Genomic DNA, 17,419 nt, shown 5'->3' on the forward strand with positions numbered 1-17,419 from the left:
TAACATGTTCATAATGGCCCTAACGCCCAAGCTGGAAGGTTGTGGGTTTACAGGAATGAGGGCAAGGAACACCTGGCCTGCCCAGGGTGGAAAACCGCTTAAAGGCATTCTTAAGCTACAAACAATAGCATGAGGGATCTGTGCCTTAAGGACAAGCTCCTGCTGCAGTTAACTAGCCTAACCTATCCTTTAATTCAGCCCATCCCTTCCTTTCCCATAAGGGATACTTTTAGTTAATTTAACATGTATAGAAACAATGCTAATGACTGGTTTGCTGTTAATAAATACGTGGGTAAATCTCTGTTGGGGGCTGTCAGCTCTGAAGGCTGTGAGACCCCTGATTTCCCCCCTTCACACCTCTGTATTTCTGTGTGTGTGTCTTTAATTCCTCTAGTGCCGCTAGGTTAGGGTCTCCCTGACCGAGCTCGTCTCCACACCTTCCACTGTTCTTCTTAGTACTTCAGCATAATACTGTATGTTCCTTCTTTGTTCTGCAAGACAATGGTAAAGTACATTATAATTAATTTATGTGTAATCCAAGTAAACAAGCCTCATTGTGTTGTATGTGTCTTATGATTAAGAGCTCAATACATTTAATCTAGTCTGACAGTTTGCCTGGTGTAAGTCATGTGTGTCTTGTTAAAAAAAATTTAATAAGAACAAAACAACCAATATGTATATATTTTGGAATAGACTGGCCAAGATCTTAAAACTATTTGCTCATATTTTTTATAATACCTGTTTAGGAAACATTTAAACAAATCCTTTATGTTCTGCTTGATTCTCTGTAAATAGGAATCATGATTTTGGAGGCAGAAAAATTTGCAACTTCACAGTGTTGCTGTGAGTTGCTCATTGTGACAGGCAAGGATGAAAGTTCAAGGTACTTACGGAAGTCAACACATTCATTAGAACGAGGCTGTGCTGACTGTAGAAATTGTTTTCTGTTTGGAAGGTTTTGTTTTCTGTTGGGAGTATTCTGATTCTCAGTCTTATTTCTCTTCTGTTATTACCAACATTTTCTTGGTGATCATGATTCTTAATGAAACAGTTCTGCATACCATTTCAACCATCAGAGTTTTTAGTCTCCATTGTTTTATAGGAGTGTTCTTGACATTTTGAGGCTCCTGCCAATCTTCATTCTTTCAATTTCCTTTTTTGGTTTCCACTAAGATACCTTCCATTGAGTTTAAATTTTGGAATGATCAATAATTGTGGAAAAAAAGAATTCATCTGAAATTGAGACATACACAAAAGCAATTCAAATGCATTTAAAAACTGCCACTGTGTTCAGTTGAGCCCTGTAATTGTGTAACCAAATTATTCTTGTACTGTAAATATTGAATTATTGATGGGATACATGTGGGCGTTTTTCACTGGAACATTTGTTTCTTCAGGCCACTTTGCTAATTGGTGGCAATTTTGCATGCTGCTTTATCTGGAACTGTCAGACTTTGTGGGGACAAGATGTGTCAGATAAGTTCAGGTGTGCATAAATCAGGCAGCCTCATCCCAAGTTGTACTTACTATTTGTTGTAATATTTGGTGTTTGTGTCTTACAAACCCAGGAATTTTCACAAATTTTATTTCATGTGATTTGCTTTAAAAAAAAAAGCGTGGTGTGTTTATAATTATGTACACTATTTTTTGAGTATCTTTCTTGACAGGTGAAAACTTTTATTTTAACTAGGTATCAACAAGAACCAAATTCTCTGCTTAAAATTGTAAAACTTTGGTGTTTGGGTGTTTGCCCGAAATGTCAGGTCAGGGTTTAGATGCCAATCCTGCCAGTTTCTTGCCCTGAAAACCACTGAGCTGTATGATTTAAGTCAGTGAATTTATAGTGTGCGGATTTCATCTCAATAAAGCTGTTTAAAAAAAAGTTCAGAGAAGATGTTTTTTACTGAGCTCTGACCCAAACCAGGATCACCCGTGTGTGTATCAGGTGCTGGGGCTGGGGGATCTGGACACCAAAGCACTTCTCTGTGCCTGGAAAATTCCTATTTGCATTTTCCAGCAGCTCAGGTGTCATCTGGATGAAAATATTCCTCGATGTCTGAGACAGAGTGGCCCACCCTCCTGGTTTGTATACCTCTGCTTGCCTCTCTCCTGTGGAATGGTACCTTGTTGTTGTTCTGTGAGTTGTTTATCTCCCTCTATCTCCCTTAAGACCTTTGCTGCTGTGGTGCCCAGCAGGAAATACATACACACACACACACACACACACACACACACACACACTCTGTTCTTATGTGCCTGATACGGTGGACTCATTAAAGGCTGGGGTGGCAGCTCTGGGGGAGTTAATGGACAGCTTTATCCCCATAGGGAGAAAGCTCAGTGTAGAAAATGCTGTGTTCTCTTCCTCACAGCTGCTGACTTCAGGGTACTGGTCAGCCTCTGTTTCTTCGCAGTGGTTTTTAGACTTGCATGTGCATTGGAATGACCTGAAAGTCTGTTAACACGTGAAATGCTTGGCCCCAGCCTCAGAGTTTGGGTCAGTAGGACTGGTGTCAGAACTGATAATTTCCATTTCTAGCCAGTTCCCAGTGATAAGCCAGGAACCCTGCTTCGAAAACCACTTGGCCCCCCTGCCAGGGCTCACTTGTCTTGGGAGAGGGCTTGTGAAGGCCCCTCTGTTTGTGCAGTTTGGTGGTTTGCATCAGGCTCTATGGCTGAAGTTGGAATCTTCAAGAGGCCCCCCTAGATCCATGTCACTAGTCTAGTCTGAATGACTGTCTAGGGATTTCCAGACTTTGCTTTCCAGACCTCCTAAATAGAATGGAGTCACCTCAGGGTGACTGATCAGGGAGGTGGTGTGGGTGATGCTTCAGACCTCACCTTCTCACCAGATCAGCTCTGTTTTTATGTCTTAGGCACTAGGATCCTATAGGTGAACTTGTTTGGAGAATGAGTTCCTATGCAGGGGAAGAACCCCACATTTTTATGGTAACAACCTGGATTCTGGGCCCTACAAAGTGAGCAGCTTGTGAAAGCCCTGAGATTTCCTCTGAGCTGCAGGTCCCAGAAAGCCAGAGGGCCAGAATGCCTCTTGGTTGCTAAGTTGTATTTTTTTTCATTTCATAGAGAGCTACAACTCCAAATTCAGCATAGCTTTGTGGTTCAGATGCTGAAGTCAGACAGAGTTGGGTTCAGGTCCTGGCCCTGCCCCTCCTAGCTGGGCACCCTGCTGCTTCTGGGAGGCCTTTGTGTCTGTGCCTGTAACATGGGCCATGATTCTCTGCCTTCCCCATGGGCTGCTGTGAGTCTTGGATGAAATCTTTTGGAAGTAAAGCTCAGAGTCGCAAAGAAAATGAGCACTTAAAGGATTTCTCAGCAAGGCAAAATTTACTTCTGCAGAAGGGTGCTGCTCGCAAGTTTGGTTACCATGAGAGCACACCAAACAAAGGAGCGAAGGGGTTTTTATCCCTAACACAGTGTGTCCCTGCTGCTGTGTCCTATCTCCACTGTGGAGTTGGACCGTACCATCTAAGCAGAACCTGATTGGCTAACTTGAATGGTGCAGGAATGTGGTTACAATGGGGGAAGGGGCAGTTTTGGTGGGAAGAGCCATTGCGACGGGAGGGGTAATTTACAGAGTGGGTAGCAGATGTGGGCTCTGTAGATAAGGACCAGTGGGAAAGTCGTTTACTGAAACCAAGACAGGGAGGCATAAAGGATAAGTAAGTTAGTTTGGCCTTGGAAGTAGGGAATGAAGAGCAAGGATGCTGAACAAGCTAAACCTTTGAAGAGGAACTTCTTTTGTATCTAACAGATTGTAGATCCCAAACACTTGGCATAGTATCTGACCCATCATCAGTGCTCAGTTAAATATTAGTATTGTCATGATGGTTTTGTTATTGTAGTGAAAATTAGAACATTATTCTTAAAGGATCAATAATTTTTAAATGAAATAAATATGAAGACCTACTTGAAATCTCAGGAAAATTTCAATAGTTCATGGATTTTTTTTTCCTGTACTGGGCAAAATTGATTTTTCATTTTAAAAAATAGAGAAAGGGGTCAGGTGCAGTGGCTCACGCCTGTAATCCCGGCACTTTGGGAGGCCAAGGTGGGCAGGTCACTTGAGGTCAGGAGTTTGAGACCAGCCTGGCCAACATAGTGAAACCCTGCCTCTACTAAAAATATAAAAATTAGCCGGGCCCAGTGGTGCACGCCTGTAGTCTTCAGCTACTTGGGAGGCTGAGGTGGGAGAATCACTTGAGCATAGGAGGCAGAGGTTGCAGTGAGCCAAGATTGTGCCACTGCAATCCAGCCTGGGCAACAGAGTAAGACTGTCTCAAAAAAATAAATAAAAAAAAGGGGAAGGAAAATGAATTAAAGGAGGATTTACTTAACTAAAAGACAGTTTTAAAAGAACAACTGCCGACAATCATAACATTAGCAGAAATCACTTTAGCATTTTGTGTTGATTGCTTTGCTCCACCAAGAATATCTGTGAAACACTCATAATGCTCAAAGTTTTTTTTTTTTAATCTTCAACTTTTAAGTTCAGGGGTACATGTGCAGGATGTGTAGGTATGTTACATAGGTGTCATGGTGGTTTGCTGCACAGATCAACCCATCACCTAGGCATTAAGTCTAGCATCCATTAGCTATTCTTCCTGATGCTCTCCCTCCCCACCCACCTCCCCGACAGACCCCAGTGTGTGTTGGTCCCCCCCATGTGACCATGTGTTCTCATCATTCAGCTCATAAGTGAGAACATGTGGTGTTTGGTTTTCTGTTCCTGCATTAGTTTGCTGAGGATAATGGCTTCCAGCTCCATCTGTGTCCCTGCAAAAGATATGATCTCGTTCCTTTTTATGGCTGCATAGTTGTAACATCAAAGTTGATGCATCTTATTATTGTGATCTTTTCAGACAGGGTCTTGCTGTTTCACCCAGGCTGGAGTGCAGTGGTGCGATCATGACTCACTGCAGCCTTGACCTCCCAGGCTCAAGAGATCCTCCCACCTCAGCCTCCCAAGTAGCTGGGACTACAGGTGTATGCCACCACACCCAGCTAACTTTTGTCGAAGCAGATTTTTGCCATGTTTCTCAGTCTGTTCTCAAACTCCGAGGCTCAAGCAATTCTCATGCCTCGCCCTCTCAAAGTGCTGGGATTACAGGTGTGAGCCACTGTGCCTGGCCCCATCTTACTTTTAAATGAAGTTTTAATAAGATCTCAGTTGTATGCTTCATCTCAAGTGATTATTCAGCTCCAAAACCAATCAAGTTCCTTCCAAGTACAAAAGAATCTATGTTCTAAGGCAGTGGAAGGAAGCAGGGTTGGGGCGGATATATCATGTTCAAGGAAAATGAAAAGAACTTAACGTTTTGAAAGACTTCTAGTCAAAGGAACTATGACTCATTATCCTGGATGTGATGGGAGGTGGGGGGCATTTAAGCCCACATTCCCACTTCCATTTTAAAGTCAGAATCAGGAGGAAAATGGGGATTGAGAGAAAGAATTTTGCTGTATCACAGTTTGGCTGAAAGGCGTTCTGCCTAGCAAGGATGCAGGTGATTTACACACGCTCTACTCTTGAAGCTTAAACCAGTACTTCTATGATACATTTTTTTTTGGCGGGGGTGGTGGGGGGTGGTGGGGGTAAAGGGAGGAAACAACCAGGATGAGGATTGAATATATTTGAAAGGAGATTCAAAGTGATGTTTATTGAGCACTTCACTTTGGAAAAGCAAAAAATCAAAGGCTGTCTTAAAGACTGTACAGAAAATATGATTTATTGGAGATATCCCTTGCCTCCTAGCTCTAATATTAAGCCTCCAAATATAATGCAAGTTATATTGGTATAGAAAATGGGAAGGAGCAGGCAGATTTATTATGTATGAGCATGAATAATTTTTATCTTTATTGCTTTCCCCCTTCAGATCAAGTTGGAATTTTTGACTTTTCACCAAAGATTCTTTGGTTTTACAGAAAATATACCACAGGTACATGAAATGTAATATATTTATTGTATAGGTTTTTAATAGTAGAAAGTAATTTTAAAGTTAGGCAGTTTAAAATTAAAATTATAGTTTAGTGGTCATAAGAGTTAGATCATTGTGTGGTAACCTGTGAGTGTGTTTATTTAGCAATGATGGTGACCATGAAGGGACTCGCTCAGGCCATTTAGGAGAATATCTGACAAGCCAGAAGGAAGATGGTTTTAATAACGAGGAAAAACATAAAACTCATTATAGATTTGTATAATAAGGGCGAGTTCGGGGTAGTATAGGCTTCTAATGTACAGTGACAGTCTCGCTCTGTCGTCCAGGTAGGAGTGCAATGGCGCGATCTCGGCTCACTGCAACCTCCCCATCACCCTCCCGGGTTCAAGCGATTCTCCTGCCTCAGCCTCCCGAATAGCTAGCCGGGACTACAGGTGTGTGCCAGCACACCCAGCTAATTTTTTCTATTTTTAGTAGAGACGGGGTTTCACCATGTTAGCCAGGATGGTCACGATCTCCTGACCTTGTGATCTGCCTGCCTTGGCCTCCCAAAGTGCTGGGATTACAGGCATGAGCCACCGCACCTGGCTTACCGTAGACATCTTTAACATATCACAGTCTTCCTTCAAATAATACCCCACTGCTTGATGTTATGCACAAGAACCTCACAACAGTATTCTTCCAGGCCCCAGACTCTGTGCTGTTGTTAGCCTCTATGTTGCTTTTGCATATCCTATTAACCTCACAAAACGTTGTTATTTTTGTTGTAGGCAGACAACATATTTTATATTTACCCACATACTTGCCTTTGTTAGGGCTCTTTGTTACTTTGTGTAGATCCATATTTGTATCTTGTATGGTTTCTCTTCTGCCTGAGGAACTTCCTTTAACATTTTGTATGGTTCAGGTGTATTAGCGATGAGCTCTCTCAGCTTGGTTTATGTTAAGCTTTTATTTTGCCTTTATTTTTATTTTTTTGAGACGGAGTCTTGCTCTGTTGCCCAGGCTGGAGTGTGCTGGCGTGATCTCCACTCACTGCAACCTCCATCTCTCAAATTCAAGCAATTCTCATGCCTCAGCCTCCCAAGAAGCTGGGACTACAGGCACCCGGCACCACACCTGGCTGATTTTTGTACTTTTAGTAGAGATGGGATTTCACCATGTTGTCCAGGCTGGTCGCAAACTCCTGACCTCAGGTAATCCATTCGCCTTGGCCTCCCAAAGTGCTGAGGTTATAGGCGTGAGCCACCATGCCCGGCCTTGCCTTTATTTTTTAAAGATAATGTCACTAGGTAAAGAGTTCTAGTTTGACACATTTTCCTTCTGAGTACTTTTTTTTTTAATATTTAAAAAATTGGTTTCTTTTACATTTTTAATTGACTTTTTTGGTCCATATTTATGGGGTATATAGTGATGTTTTGGTGCATAAAGTGTACAGTGATCGCATCAGGGTAATTAGCATATCGTCTAGAACATTATTTTGGGAGGGTGAACATTAAATATTCTCTTTCTAGCTATTTGAAACTATGTATTACTGTTAACTATAGTCATTCTACAGTACTGTAGAACTCTAGAACTAATTCCTCCTATCTAGCTGTAATTTTGTATCCTTTAGCAAACCTCTTCCTATCTCTCTGCTCCCTTTACCCTTCCCAGCCTCTAGTATCCTCTGTTCTCTTTTTTACTTCTGTGTGATCAACGTTTTTTTTTTTAGCTTCTGTATTAGTCTGTTTTCACATTGCTATGAAGAACTGCCCTAGACTGGGTAATTTAAAAAGAGGCTTAGTTGATTCATAGTTCTGCATGGCTGAAGAGGCCTCAGGAAACTTACAATCAGGGTGAAAGAGGAAGCAGGCATGTCTTACGGGGTTTCGCCATGTTGGCCAGGCTAGGTCTCGAACTCCTGGTCTCAAGTGATTGGCCAGCCTTGGCCTCCTAAGGTGCTGGGATTACAGGCATGAGCCACCATGCCAAGCCTTTTGTAGTTTTTTGAGGAACCTCCATACTGTTTTCCGTAGCGGCTATACTACTTTACATTCCCACCAAGAGTGTTTAAGAGTTCCCTTTTCTTTACGTCCTCACTAGCATTTGTTGTTTTGTCTTTTGATAATAGCCATCCTGCAGTGAGATGTTACCTCACTGTGATTTAGAGTTGCATTTCCCTTTATAATTAGTAATGTTGAGCATTTAAAAAATATATTTCTTGGCCATTTGTCTTCTTTTGAGAAATGTCTGTAGATCATTTGCCTATATTTAAGTTGCATAGTTTGAGAATACAAACAAATGGAAAGACATCCCATGCTCATGGATCAGAAGAATTAATTTTTTTTGAATTAAGCAGAAATTTTATTTCCAAGCTCTTTAAAGATTATTGCAAACACAAAGCTGTCTTCTAAAAGTCCCAAATCAAATCAAAGGCACAGCATCAAAATAAAACGCTTGTGACATTAAGAATTATTTTAGGTTGTAATATTTTACATGACTTTGTTTTTAACTATTTACAACGTTCTTCGAGTCATATTTAAACATTTCTTAAGACATGAAATAGGCCGAGCATGGTGGCTCATGCCTGTAATCCCAGCACTTTGGGAGGCCAAGGTGTGTGGATTGCTTGAGGTCAGGAGTTCGAGACCAGCCTGGCCAACATGGTAAAACCCTGCCTCTACTAAAAATCCACACACACACACAAATTAGCTGGGCATTATGGCATGTACCTGTAATCACATATCACAGTTACTTGGGAGGCTGAGGCAGGGGAGTTGTTTGAACCCGGGAGGCTGAGGTTACAAGGAACTGAGATCATGCCACTGCACTCCAGCCTGAGTGACAGAGTGAGACTCTGTCTCAAAAAAAAAAAAGATACGAAATAATGTATTTAGGTACAACCACAACTACAAGCAGAAAAACGTAAGAATACAAAGACTGAATCTGCTTCATCTAATCTATATATATGATGGGGCAACCTAATGCCCAACATAAAATTAATCTTTCTGGATGAGCTAAGAAACAGCTCCCACGTTAAGTGTTAAAAAATGAAGCAACCTTCTCATTTGGAAAAATCAAGGCATCAGTTAATTAGTAAAGCCTACTCTTTTTCCCAGCAATTTGTACTTTCTTGCCTTCATTTAGAAATTGTAAATTCATGAGCAGAACACATTTTGTATAATTTGGTATAAAAATATTTGTCAGGAGCAACAGATAACAAATATTCAATTTTTTAAATAAAATGTTTTCCTTCCTAAATGTAAACATCCAGTAAATATACATGATATTCTAGGTATAGAAACATCAGTAATTCACTTATGAAAGAGGTACATTTTGACGTATCTGGTGGTAAGGTTTTTGTCTTACATATAAAGCACTTCACCAAAAACAAACAAACAAAAAACCCAGACTGTTATTATTTAGAGCTATATTTCTTCTCCCAGTTTCCTCAGTTGAGTAGAAACTCACCAATTTCTGTAGAATTTTGGTTATAGGACAAGGCTACAGGAAAGGTCTGAAATAACTAAATGTCACTTGACTAGGGAAAAGCCTTCTCCTGAGGCTTGGAGGCAGTCACTTATCACTTCGTGCTTGAAGGCATTCCTCTGCAGACTTCTTTCCTAGAGTCTTCAGGGTAAAGCACAGGATCTGGACTCCAGGAGGGGGTTACTTCCTGCTGAAACACTGACCAGCAGGGCATCCTTTCAGGCATTCTGCATGCAGTACTGTTGCAGCTCTGCAGCTGCCTGAGAGACCTTGATCCTCTCCACGCCGACCTGCAGCTTGAGCTGCTCCACCAGGCGCTGCAGGGCACTCTTGCTGGCCCTGGAAGACATGGTAGCAGCAGTGCACTTCAAGGGCGGTTGAGCCACGCTAGGCGGGTCAGCCCTGCCAGGCCCTGAGCGTGGGCACTGCCAATATTGTTGAAAGGACCATACTATCCAAAGCAATCTACAGATTCAATGCAATCTTTTGAGATGGAGTCTCGCTCTGTTGCCCAGGCTGGAGTGCAGTGGTGCGATCTTGGCTCACTGCAAGCTCCACCTCCCGGGTTCATGTCATTCTTCTGCCTCAGCCTCCAAAGTAGCTGGGACTACAGGCGCCCACCACCATGCCCAGCTAATTTTTTTTGTATTTTTAGTAGAGACAGGGTTTCACTGTGTTAGCCAGGATGGTCTCGATCTCCTGACCTTGTGATCCGCCCACCTCGGCCGGTGAGCCACTGTGCCCTGGCCTCAATGCAGTCTTTATCAAAATACCAATGACATTCTTCATAGAAATAAAAAAAATCTTAAAATTTATATTGAACTACAAAAGACTCCCAATAGCCAAAGCAATCCTGAGCAAAAAGAAAGCTGGAGGTATACACTGTCAGACTTCAAAATATACTACAAAGCTGTAGTAACGGAGACAGCATGGTACTGTCATAAAAACAGACACATAGACTAATGGAACAGAATAGACCACGCAGAAAGTAATGTATTCATCTACAGCCAACTGCTTTTTAAAAATTTTTTGTTTTTTGAGACAGTGTCTCACTCCATCTCCCAGGCTGGAGTGCAATGGCATGATCATGGCTCACTGTAACCTTTACCTCCTGGGCTTAAGAAATCCTCATACTTCAGCCTCCTGAGTAGCAGGGACTACAGGTACGTGCAACCATGCCTAGCTAACTTTTAAAAATTTTCTGTGGAGACAGAGTCTCTCTATATTGTGTAGGCTGGTCTTGAAACCCCTGGGCTCAAATGATTCTCCTGCCTTAGCCTCCCAAAGTGCTGGGATTACAGGCATGAGCCACCACGCCTGGCTACCAACTGATTTTTGACAAAGGCAGCAAGAATACTCACTGGGGAAAGGATAATCTCTTCAATAAGTGATGCTGGGAAAACTAGATATCCATAGGCAGAAGAATGAAAATAGACCCTCACCTCTCACCCTATATGAAAATAAACTCAAAATGGATCAAAGACCTAAATGTAAGATCTGAAACTCAAAATGGATCAAAGACCTAAATGTAAGATCTGAAACCATAAAACTACTACAAGAAAACATAGGGGGAAACCCTTCAGGACATTGGTCTGGGAAAATATTTTATGAATAAGACCTCAAAAGCAGTCAACAAATCACTTGAGCTCGGGAGTTTAAGACCAGCCTAGGCAACATAGTGAGACCCTGTCTTTTTTTTTTTTTTTTTTTTTTTTTTTTTAGAAACTGATGTTTATTTTCCATCAACCATTTTTCCATGCTGCTTAAGAGCCTATGCAAGAACAGCTTAAGACCAGTCAGTGGTTGCTCCTACCCATTCAGTGGCCTGAGCAGTGGGAGCTACAGACCAGTCTTCCGTGGCAGGCTGAGCTCTCCAGTCTTCAGTAGGGAATTGCTGAATAGGCACAGAGGGCACCTGTACACCTTCAGACCAGTCTGCAACCTCAGGCTGAGTAGCAGTGAACTCAGGAGCTGGAGCAGTCCATTCACCCTGAAATTCCTCCTTGGTCACTGCCTTCTCAGCAGCAGCCTGCTCTTCTTTTTCAATCTCTTCAGGATCTCTGTAGAAGTACAGATCAGGCATGACCTCCCATGGGTGTTCACGGTAAATGGTGCCACGCATGCGCAGAACTTCCCGAGCCAGCATCCACCACATCAAACCCACTGAGTGAGCTCCCCTGTTGTTGCATGGGATGGCAATGTCCACATAGCGCAGAGGAGAATCTGTGTTACACAGCGCAATGGTAGGTAGGTTAACATAAGATGCCTCCGTGAGAGGCTGGTGGTCAGCCCTGGGGTCAGTAACCACAAGAAGCCGTGGCTCCCGGAAGGCTGCCTGGATCTGGTTAGTGAAGGTTCCAGGAGTGAAGCGGCCAGCAATTGGAGTGGCTCCAGTGGCAGCAGCAAACTTCAGCACAGCCCTCTGGCCAGTATTCCTGGAGGATATAACACTGACATCAGCAGGGTTTTCAATGGCAACAATAGCACGAGCTGCCAAGCAGAAGCTTCTCCCAGGTCCTCTTCAGATTTATGATATAGATGCCATCACTTTTCCTTTTATAGATGTACTGTTCCATCTGGAAGTCAAGATTGGTGCCACCTAAGTGGGTTCCTGCTGCAAGGAACTTAAGGACATCCTCCTCCTTCATCTGCAGGACATCAAGGGCTCCGGACATTGTGAAAGTTTCCCTTTAAGTTACGACGGGAATCCAGAACAACGCCGTATGGACCCCTCTGCAGGTAGCGCGGAAAAGCGAGACCCTGTCTTTTCAAAAAATAAAAGTTAGCCAGATGTGATGGTATGTACCTGTAGTCCCAGCTACTCGGGAAGCTCAGGCAGGTGGATCACTTGAGTCCAGCAATCCAAGGCTGCAGTGAGCTACTATCAAACTACTGCCCCCTAGCCTGGGTGACAGAGCAGAAGCTTGCCTCTAAAAAACAAAAGCACAGGCAACAAAAGCAAAAATAAACAAATGAGATTACATCAAACAAAAAAGCTTCTGCACAGCAAAGGAAACAATAAACACAGTGAAAGGGCAACCTACAGAATGGGAGAAAATATTTGCAAGCTATTCATCTGATGGGATTAATATCCAGAATATCCAAGGAGCTCGAACATCTCAACAGCAAAAAACAATCTGAATACTTTAAAGGCATCTCTACTCTGCTATCAGCTTACATGCTTCTGAAGAGAGGTCTGCTGTCTTTCTTTGTTTTTCTGTAGACCCCCTTGCACCCACCATAGCTGCTTCTAAGATTTTCCACTGAATCCTAGCAATTACATTAGAATGCTACTTGGCATAGTTTTCTTAAGTTTATTCTGCTTGGGGTTGTTGAGGTTCTTGGATTTGTGGGTTTATGCTTTTCATCAAATTTAGGAAATTTGGACCATTATTTCAAACATTTTGTTTCTTGTTTCTCGTCTCTTCCTTGGACTACAATTACACATATGTTAGACTGCTTGATATTGTCCTTTAGGTCACTGGTGCTCTTAATTTATTCTCAGTCATTTTTTCTGTCTCCTTTGTTTTGTCAGTTTTTAAAATTGCTATTTCTTTTCATTGATACAGTTTTCTGCCAAGTATAACCTGCTGTTAATTCCATTTTTCAATTTTGTATTTTTTATTTTTAACAGTTCTAAGTTTTTAAAGTATTACAATGCTCATGTTTTTATCTTCTCGAAGACAGTGTACTGACAGGATAATGTATTTGTTTACTAATTCTATCATAGATGTCATTTCTGGGTTTATTTCTCTTGATTTTTTTCTTTCTGTTACTGTTATTTCGTTTCCTTGCATATTGGTGATTTTTAAAAAATTTATTTTTTAAAAATTTTAGATTTATAAAGTACAAATATATTTCTCAGAATTCTCACATAATTTGCACCAATTTTCCCCTATTATTAACATTTTACATGAATATGGTGCATTTGTTGCAAATAATGAACCAATGTTGATACATTATTATTATTACTGTGTTTTTTTTTTTTTTTTTTTTCAGATGGAGTCTTGCTCTGTCGCCCAGGCTGGAGTGCAGTGGTGTGTGATCTCCGCTCACTGCAACCTCTGTCTCCTGGGTTCAAGCGATTCTGCCTCAGCCTCCTGAGTAGCTGGGATTACAGGTGCCCACCACCATGCCCGGCTAATTTTTGTATTTTTAGTAGAGACGAGGTTTCACCATGTTGGCCAGGCTGGTCTCAAACTCCTGACCTCAGGTGATCCACCTGCCTCCGTCTCCCAAAGTGTTGGGATTACAGGTGTGAGCCACCACGCCCAACTGATACATTATTGTTGACCAAGGTCCATACTTTATTCAGATTTCCTTAGTTTTTACCCAGTGTCTCTTTCCTCTTTTATCCCATCCAGAATACTGCATTATATTTAGTTGTCATGTCTCTTGAAGTTCCACTTGGCTGTCAGTTTCTCATGCTCTTCTTGTTTTTGATAATGTTTACAATTTTGAGAAGTGCTGCTCAGGTATTTTGCAAATGTCTCTCAATTGGAATTTTTCTGTTTTTTTTTCTCATAGATGGATTTTATAGATTTTTTGGGAGGACAATCAGAGGTAAAAATGAGATTTTCGTTACCTCAAATTAAGAATATATACTATCCACATGACTTAACTACTGTTGATTTTTGAGACGGAGTCTCGCTCTGTCACCTAGGCTAGAAGGCAGTGGCGCAATCTTGGCTCACTGCAACTTCCACCTCCCAGGTTCAAACAATTCTCCTGCTTCAGCCTCCTGAGTAGCTGGGACTATAGGCGCCTGCCACCACGCCCGGCTAATTTTTGTTTTTTTAGTAGAGATGGGGTTTCACCATATTGGCCAGGCTGGTCTCGAACTCCTGACCTTGTGATTCAACTGCCTCAGCTTCCCAAAGTGCTGGGATTACAGGTATGAGCCATGGTGCCCGGCCATACTGTTGATTATTTAATCATCTGGCTGAGGTAGTGTTCGTCAGGTTTGTCCATCGCAAAGTGACGCTTTCCCCCTTCCTTTCCATATGCTTTTTGGAAGTCTCTATATGCAACCACACTTCAGGAGTGAGGAGTTACGCTGTAGCTCCTTGAGGGCAGATGATCTACATGAGTTATTTGCATACGAGTTTTGCCTCTTGTCCTGTGTTTGTTTATTCACTCATTTATTTACATCAGTATGGACTGAGGAGTATTTTTTATACTTTCAGTTATAATCCAGTGCTGTTTAATTTGTTATTCAAATGTTCCAGTTTTGGTCATTAGAAGTTTTTTCAGTTTCTTGTTTCTCCTGTGTCCCTTTGGCATACCTCTTCTATAGTGGGATGGGCTTTTTTTTTTTTTTTTAAAAAAAACAAACAAAGAAAAAACATTAACTTACATTTTGGCACAATAAGATGTTCTAGACTAATTTTGTATAATTTCCTGCCCCCAGTCTGGAATCAGCTATTTCTCAAAGGAGTTCTGGGAAATGTATTAGTGTCTGCTTACCTGTTTATACAAATATACCTGCAAATATTTGTTTATGTGAGTTAAACTAAAAGTGAGTCCAATTGATGTCCCCAACTGTAATTCATTACCACATGGATCATTCTAGCCGCCTTCCCTTGCTTATAGGTAAACTCCTACTCCAACAGAGAAATCTGGCTTTCATCATCTGCCATTAATTTACTTAGTTGTTCATTTCCTGTATACATGCACAGCAATTTCAGAATTGTTAAGCTGTATCTCTGGGAAATATGTTATCAACTAGAGTACGGTGCTTATGTCCGGTTTCCTTTGCTTTTAGTCTCAGAAACTGCACTCATTGCCAGAGTTATTTAGGGCAAAACCCTTTCCCCTCACCCCTTCAATAAAGTTGTTTCATCCATTCGTAATACAGCTAAATTATATACAGTTTTGTTAGTCATCTGTATCTTGATATTTCTTGTATCATCAACATGTCATAGTCTGCATTCTAACTTGGGATCCCCCAGCTTCCTAAATGCTTCTCTAAACTTTGCAACACTAAATTTCATTATTTGCACTGTGAAGTTCTATAGACTTTCACAAATGCAGTGTCATATAGCCACCATTCTAGTACCATGAAGAATAGTGGCCAGGTGCAGTGGCTCACGCCTGTAATCCCAGCACTTTGGGAGGCTGAGGCACGTGGATCACAAGGTCAAGAGTTCGAGACCAGCCCGGCCAAGATGGTGAAATCCTGACTCTACTAAAAATACAAAAATCAGGTGCAGTGGCGGGCACCTGTAATGCCAGCTACTCGGTCGGGAGGCTGAGGCAGGAGAATCACTTGAACCTGGGAGGTAGAGGTTGCAGTGAGCTGAGATTGCATCACTGCACTCTAGCCTGGGTGACAGAGCAAGGCTTTGTCTCAAAAAAAAAAAAGTAGTTTTACTGCTTGAATAAAATCCTCCATCTGTCACCTATTCAACCCTTCTTCCCTCTTCTTAAGCTCCTGATAACCACTGTTCTTTTTACTGTTTCCATAGTTTTACCTATTCCAGAGTGGTATATAGTTGGGAAAATACAGATGTACCTTTACAGACTAGCTTCGTTCACTTAGAAATATGTATTTAAGTTTCCTCTGTGACTTTTCATGGCTTGACAGCTCACTTTTTATCACTGAATAACAAATATTCCATTGTAAAAATACCAGTTTCTCCATTCACTTATCGAAGGACCTATTGCTTCTAGTGTTTGGCCTTATAAATAAAGGTGTTGTAAACATTCATGTACAAGTTTTAAAATAAACTGGGCAGCTACCTAGGTGCATGATTGCCGAATCCCATGATAAGACTGTGTTTAACTTTGTAAGAAACTTCCGAAGTGGCTGTACCATTTTGCAGTCCCAACAGCAATGAATGGGAGTTCCTGCTGCTCTGCATCTTTGCTGGACTTTGGTATTGTTAGGCTTTTGAATTACAGCCATTCTAATATGTGTATGCTGGCATCATCTTTTAATTTGCAATTCCCTAATTACATTTGATGATGAGAATCTCTCAGTATGCTTATTTGCCATCTGTACATCTTTGGTAAGGTGTTTATTTTGATCTTAATTTCTTAATGGGGCTTTTTTTTCTTATTGTTGGGTTTTAAGAATTCGTCGTATATTTTGGATACTAGTCTTTTATCAGGTATATTTTGCAAATATTTGCAAAATGCCCTCGTTTTTAAAATTGGTAAATGCATTTATTTCATTCTTGTTCCCAAAGGGAATTTTGGCTGAGTACATAGTTCTCTGAACAGCTCCTTTTCTCTTCTGTCTGCAGATCGTACTGTATTACTGTCTAGTCTGCATTGTCATCATTGAGGACTCTGTCATTCTGACATTTTTCTGTAGATGATGTGTGTGTGCTCTCTAGTTTTTGGGATCATATTATTGCCTTTGATGTTCTGCTGTTTCCTTTTTATGTGTCCAGGCATGTTTATCTTAATTGGGATATGTTTTGCTTCCTGGAATTTTGAATTCATATTCATATTTTTAATTAGTTATGACATATTTTCCTTTAAATATTTCCTCTCTTCTGTTCCTTTTATTATTCCTTTCTGGCTCTCTGATTAAATATATGCAAGATCTTCTCATTTTGTTTTTTATACCTCTATTTGTGTTTTCCGGCTTTGTTTTATTTTGGGTAAGTTGGATCAATTCTTCAGATATGTAATTATCTTTTTATTTTTGCCTTATTCGCATTTGATTCACCTACTTTATTTCAACAATTTTTTATTTTAGGAATTTCCGTTTGCTTCTTTCCTCAAATATTTCTAATTCCTAGCTCTTTAATATTCAATTTATAATAGAATCTTCTCTTTCTTTAAAGTTTTGTGCATAGCTCTTGGGTATTCTGAATCTGACACTCCAGACTGTTTGGTTCTTGGAGGGTGTACATCTCTGACTGTAGTTTGCTTGCCTCCCTTTGGGTTTAATCTTTGATCTTAAACTGGGTGGCTAACTTGGTGAGTCCTTCCTTTAGAGAGCATTTGCATCTGCCTCTGGCGGTAGTCAAGGGGCTTAT

General features: G+C 41.1%; 1 protein-coding gene and 2 pseudogenes across 27 annotated transcripts in view; 1 reads left to right on the top strand and 2 right to left on the bottom strand.

Annotated features, from left to right (window-relative positions):
- FANK1 (fibronectin type III and ankyrin repeat domains 1) overlaps positions 1 to 17,419 on the top strand; it is a 169,126-nt gene that overhangs the window by 47,882 nt on the left and 103,825 nt on the right. For 10 of the 27 annotated variants that reach the window (XR_008537505.2, XM_054659970.2, XM_054659978.2 and 7 more), the window contains exon 1: positions 12,167 to 12,622. The exons of 13 other annotated variants lie outside the window; for them this stretch is intronic. Coding sequence is in view for 13 of the 14 variants with exons in the window: in XM_054659970.2 (XP_054515945.1) it covers positions 12,508 to 12,622 (115 nt within the window). In the remaining variant the exon portion in view is untranslated. Of the gene's footprint in view, positions 1 to 11,990; positions 12,623 to 17,419 lie in introns of those variants that run through there. 4 more of the 27 variants (XM_016919596.4, XM_016919597.4, XM_016919608.4 and 1 more) reach the window with 2 other exon arrangements.
- LOC129136157 (guanine nucleotide-binding protein G(I)/G(S)/G(O) subunit gamma-10-like) lies at positions 9,528 to 9,831 on the bottom strand (annotated as a pseudogene).
- Positions 11,172 to 12,103, bottom strand: LOC129136156 (small ribosomal subunit protein uS2-like; annotated as a pseudogene).

Source organism: Pan troglodytes, chromosome 8 (genome assembly GCF_028858775.2).
Source record: "Pan troglodytes isolate AG18354 chromosome 8, NHGRI_mPanTro3-v2.0_pri, whole genome shotgun sequence".
NCBI lineage: Eukaryota > Metazoa > Chordata > Mammalia > Primates > Hominidae > Pan > Pan troglodytes.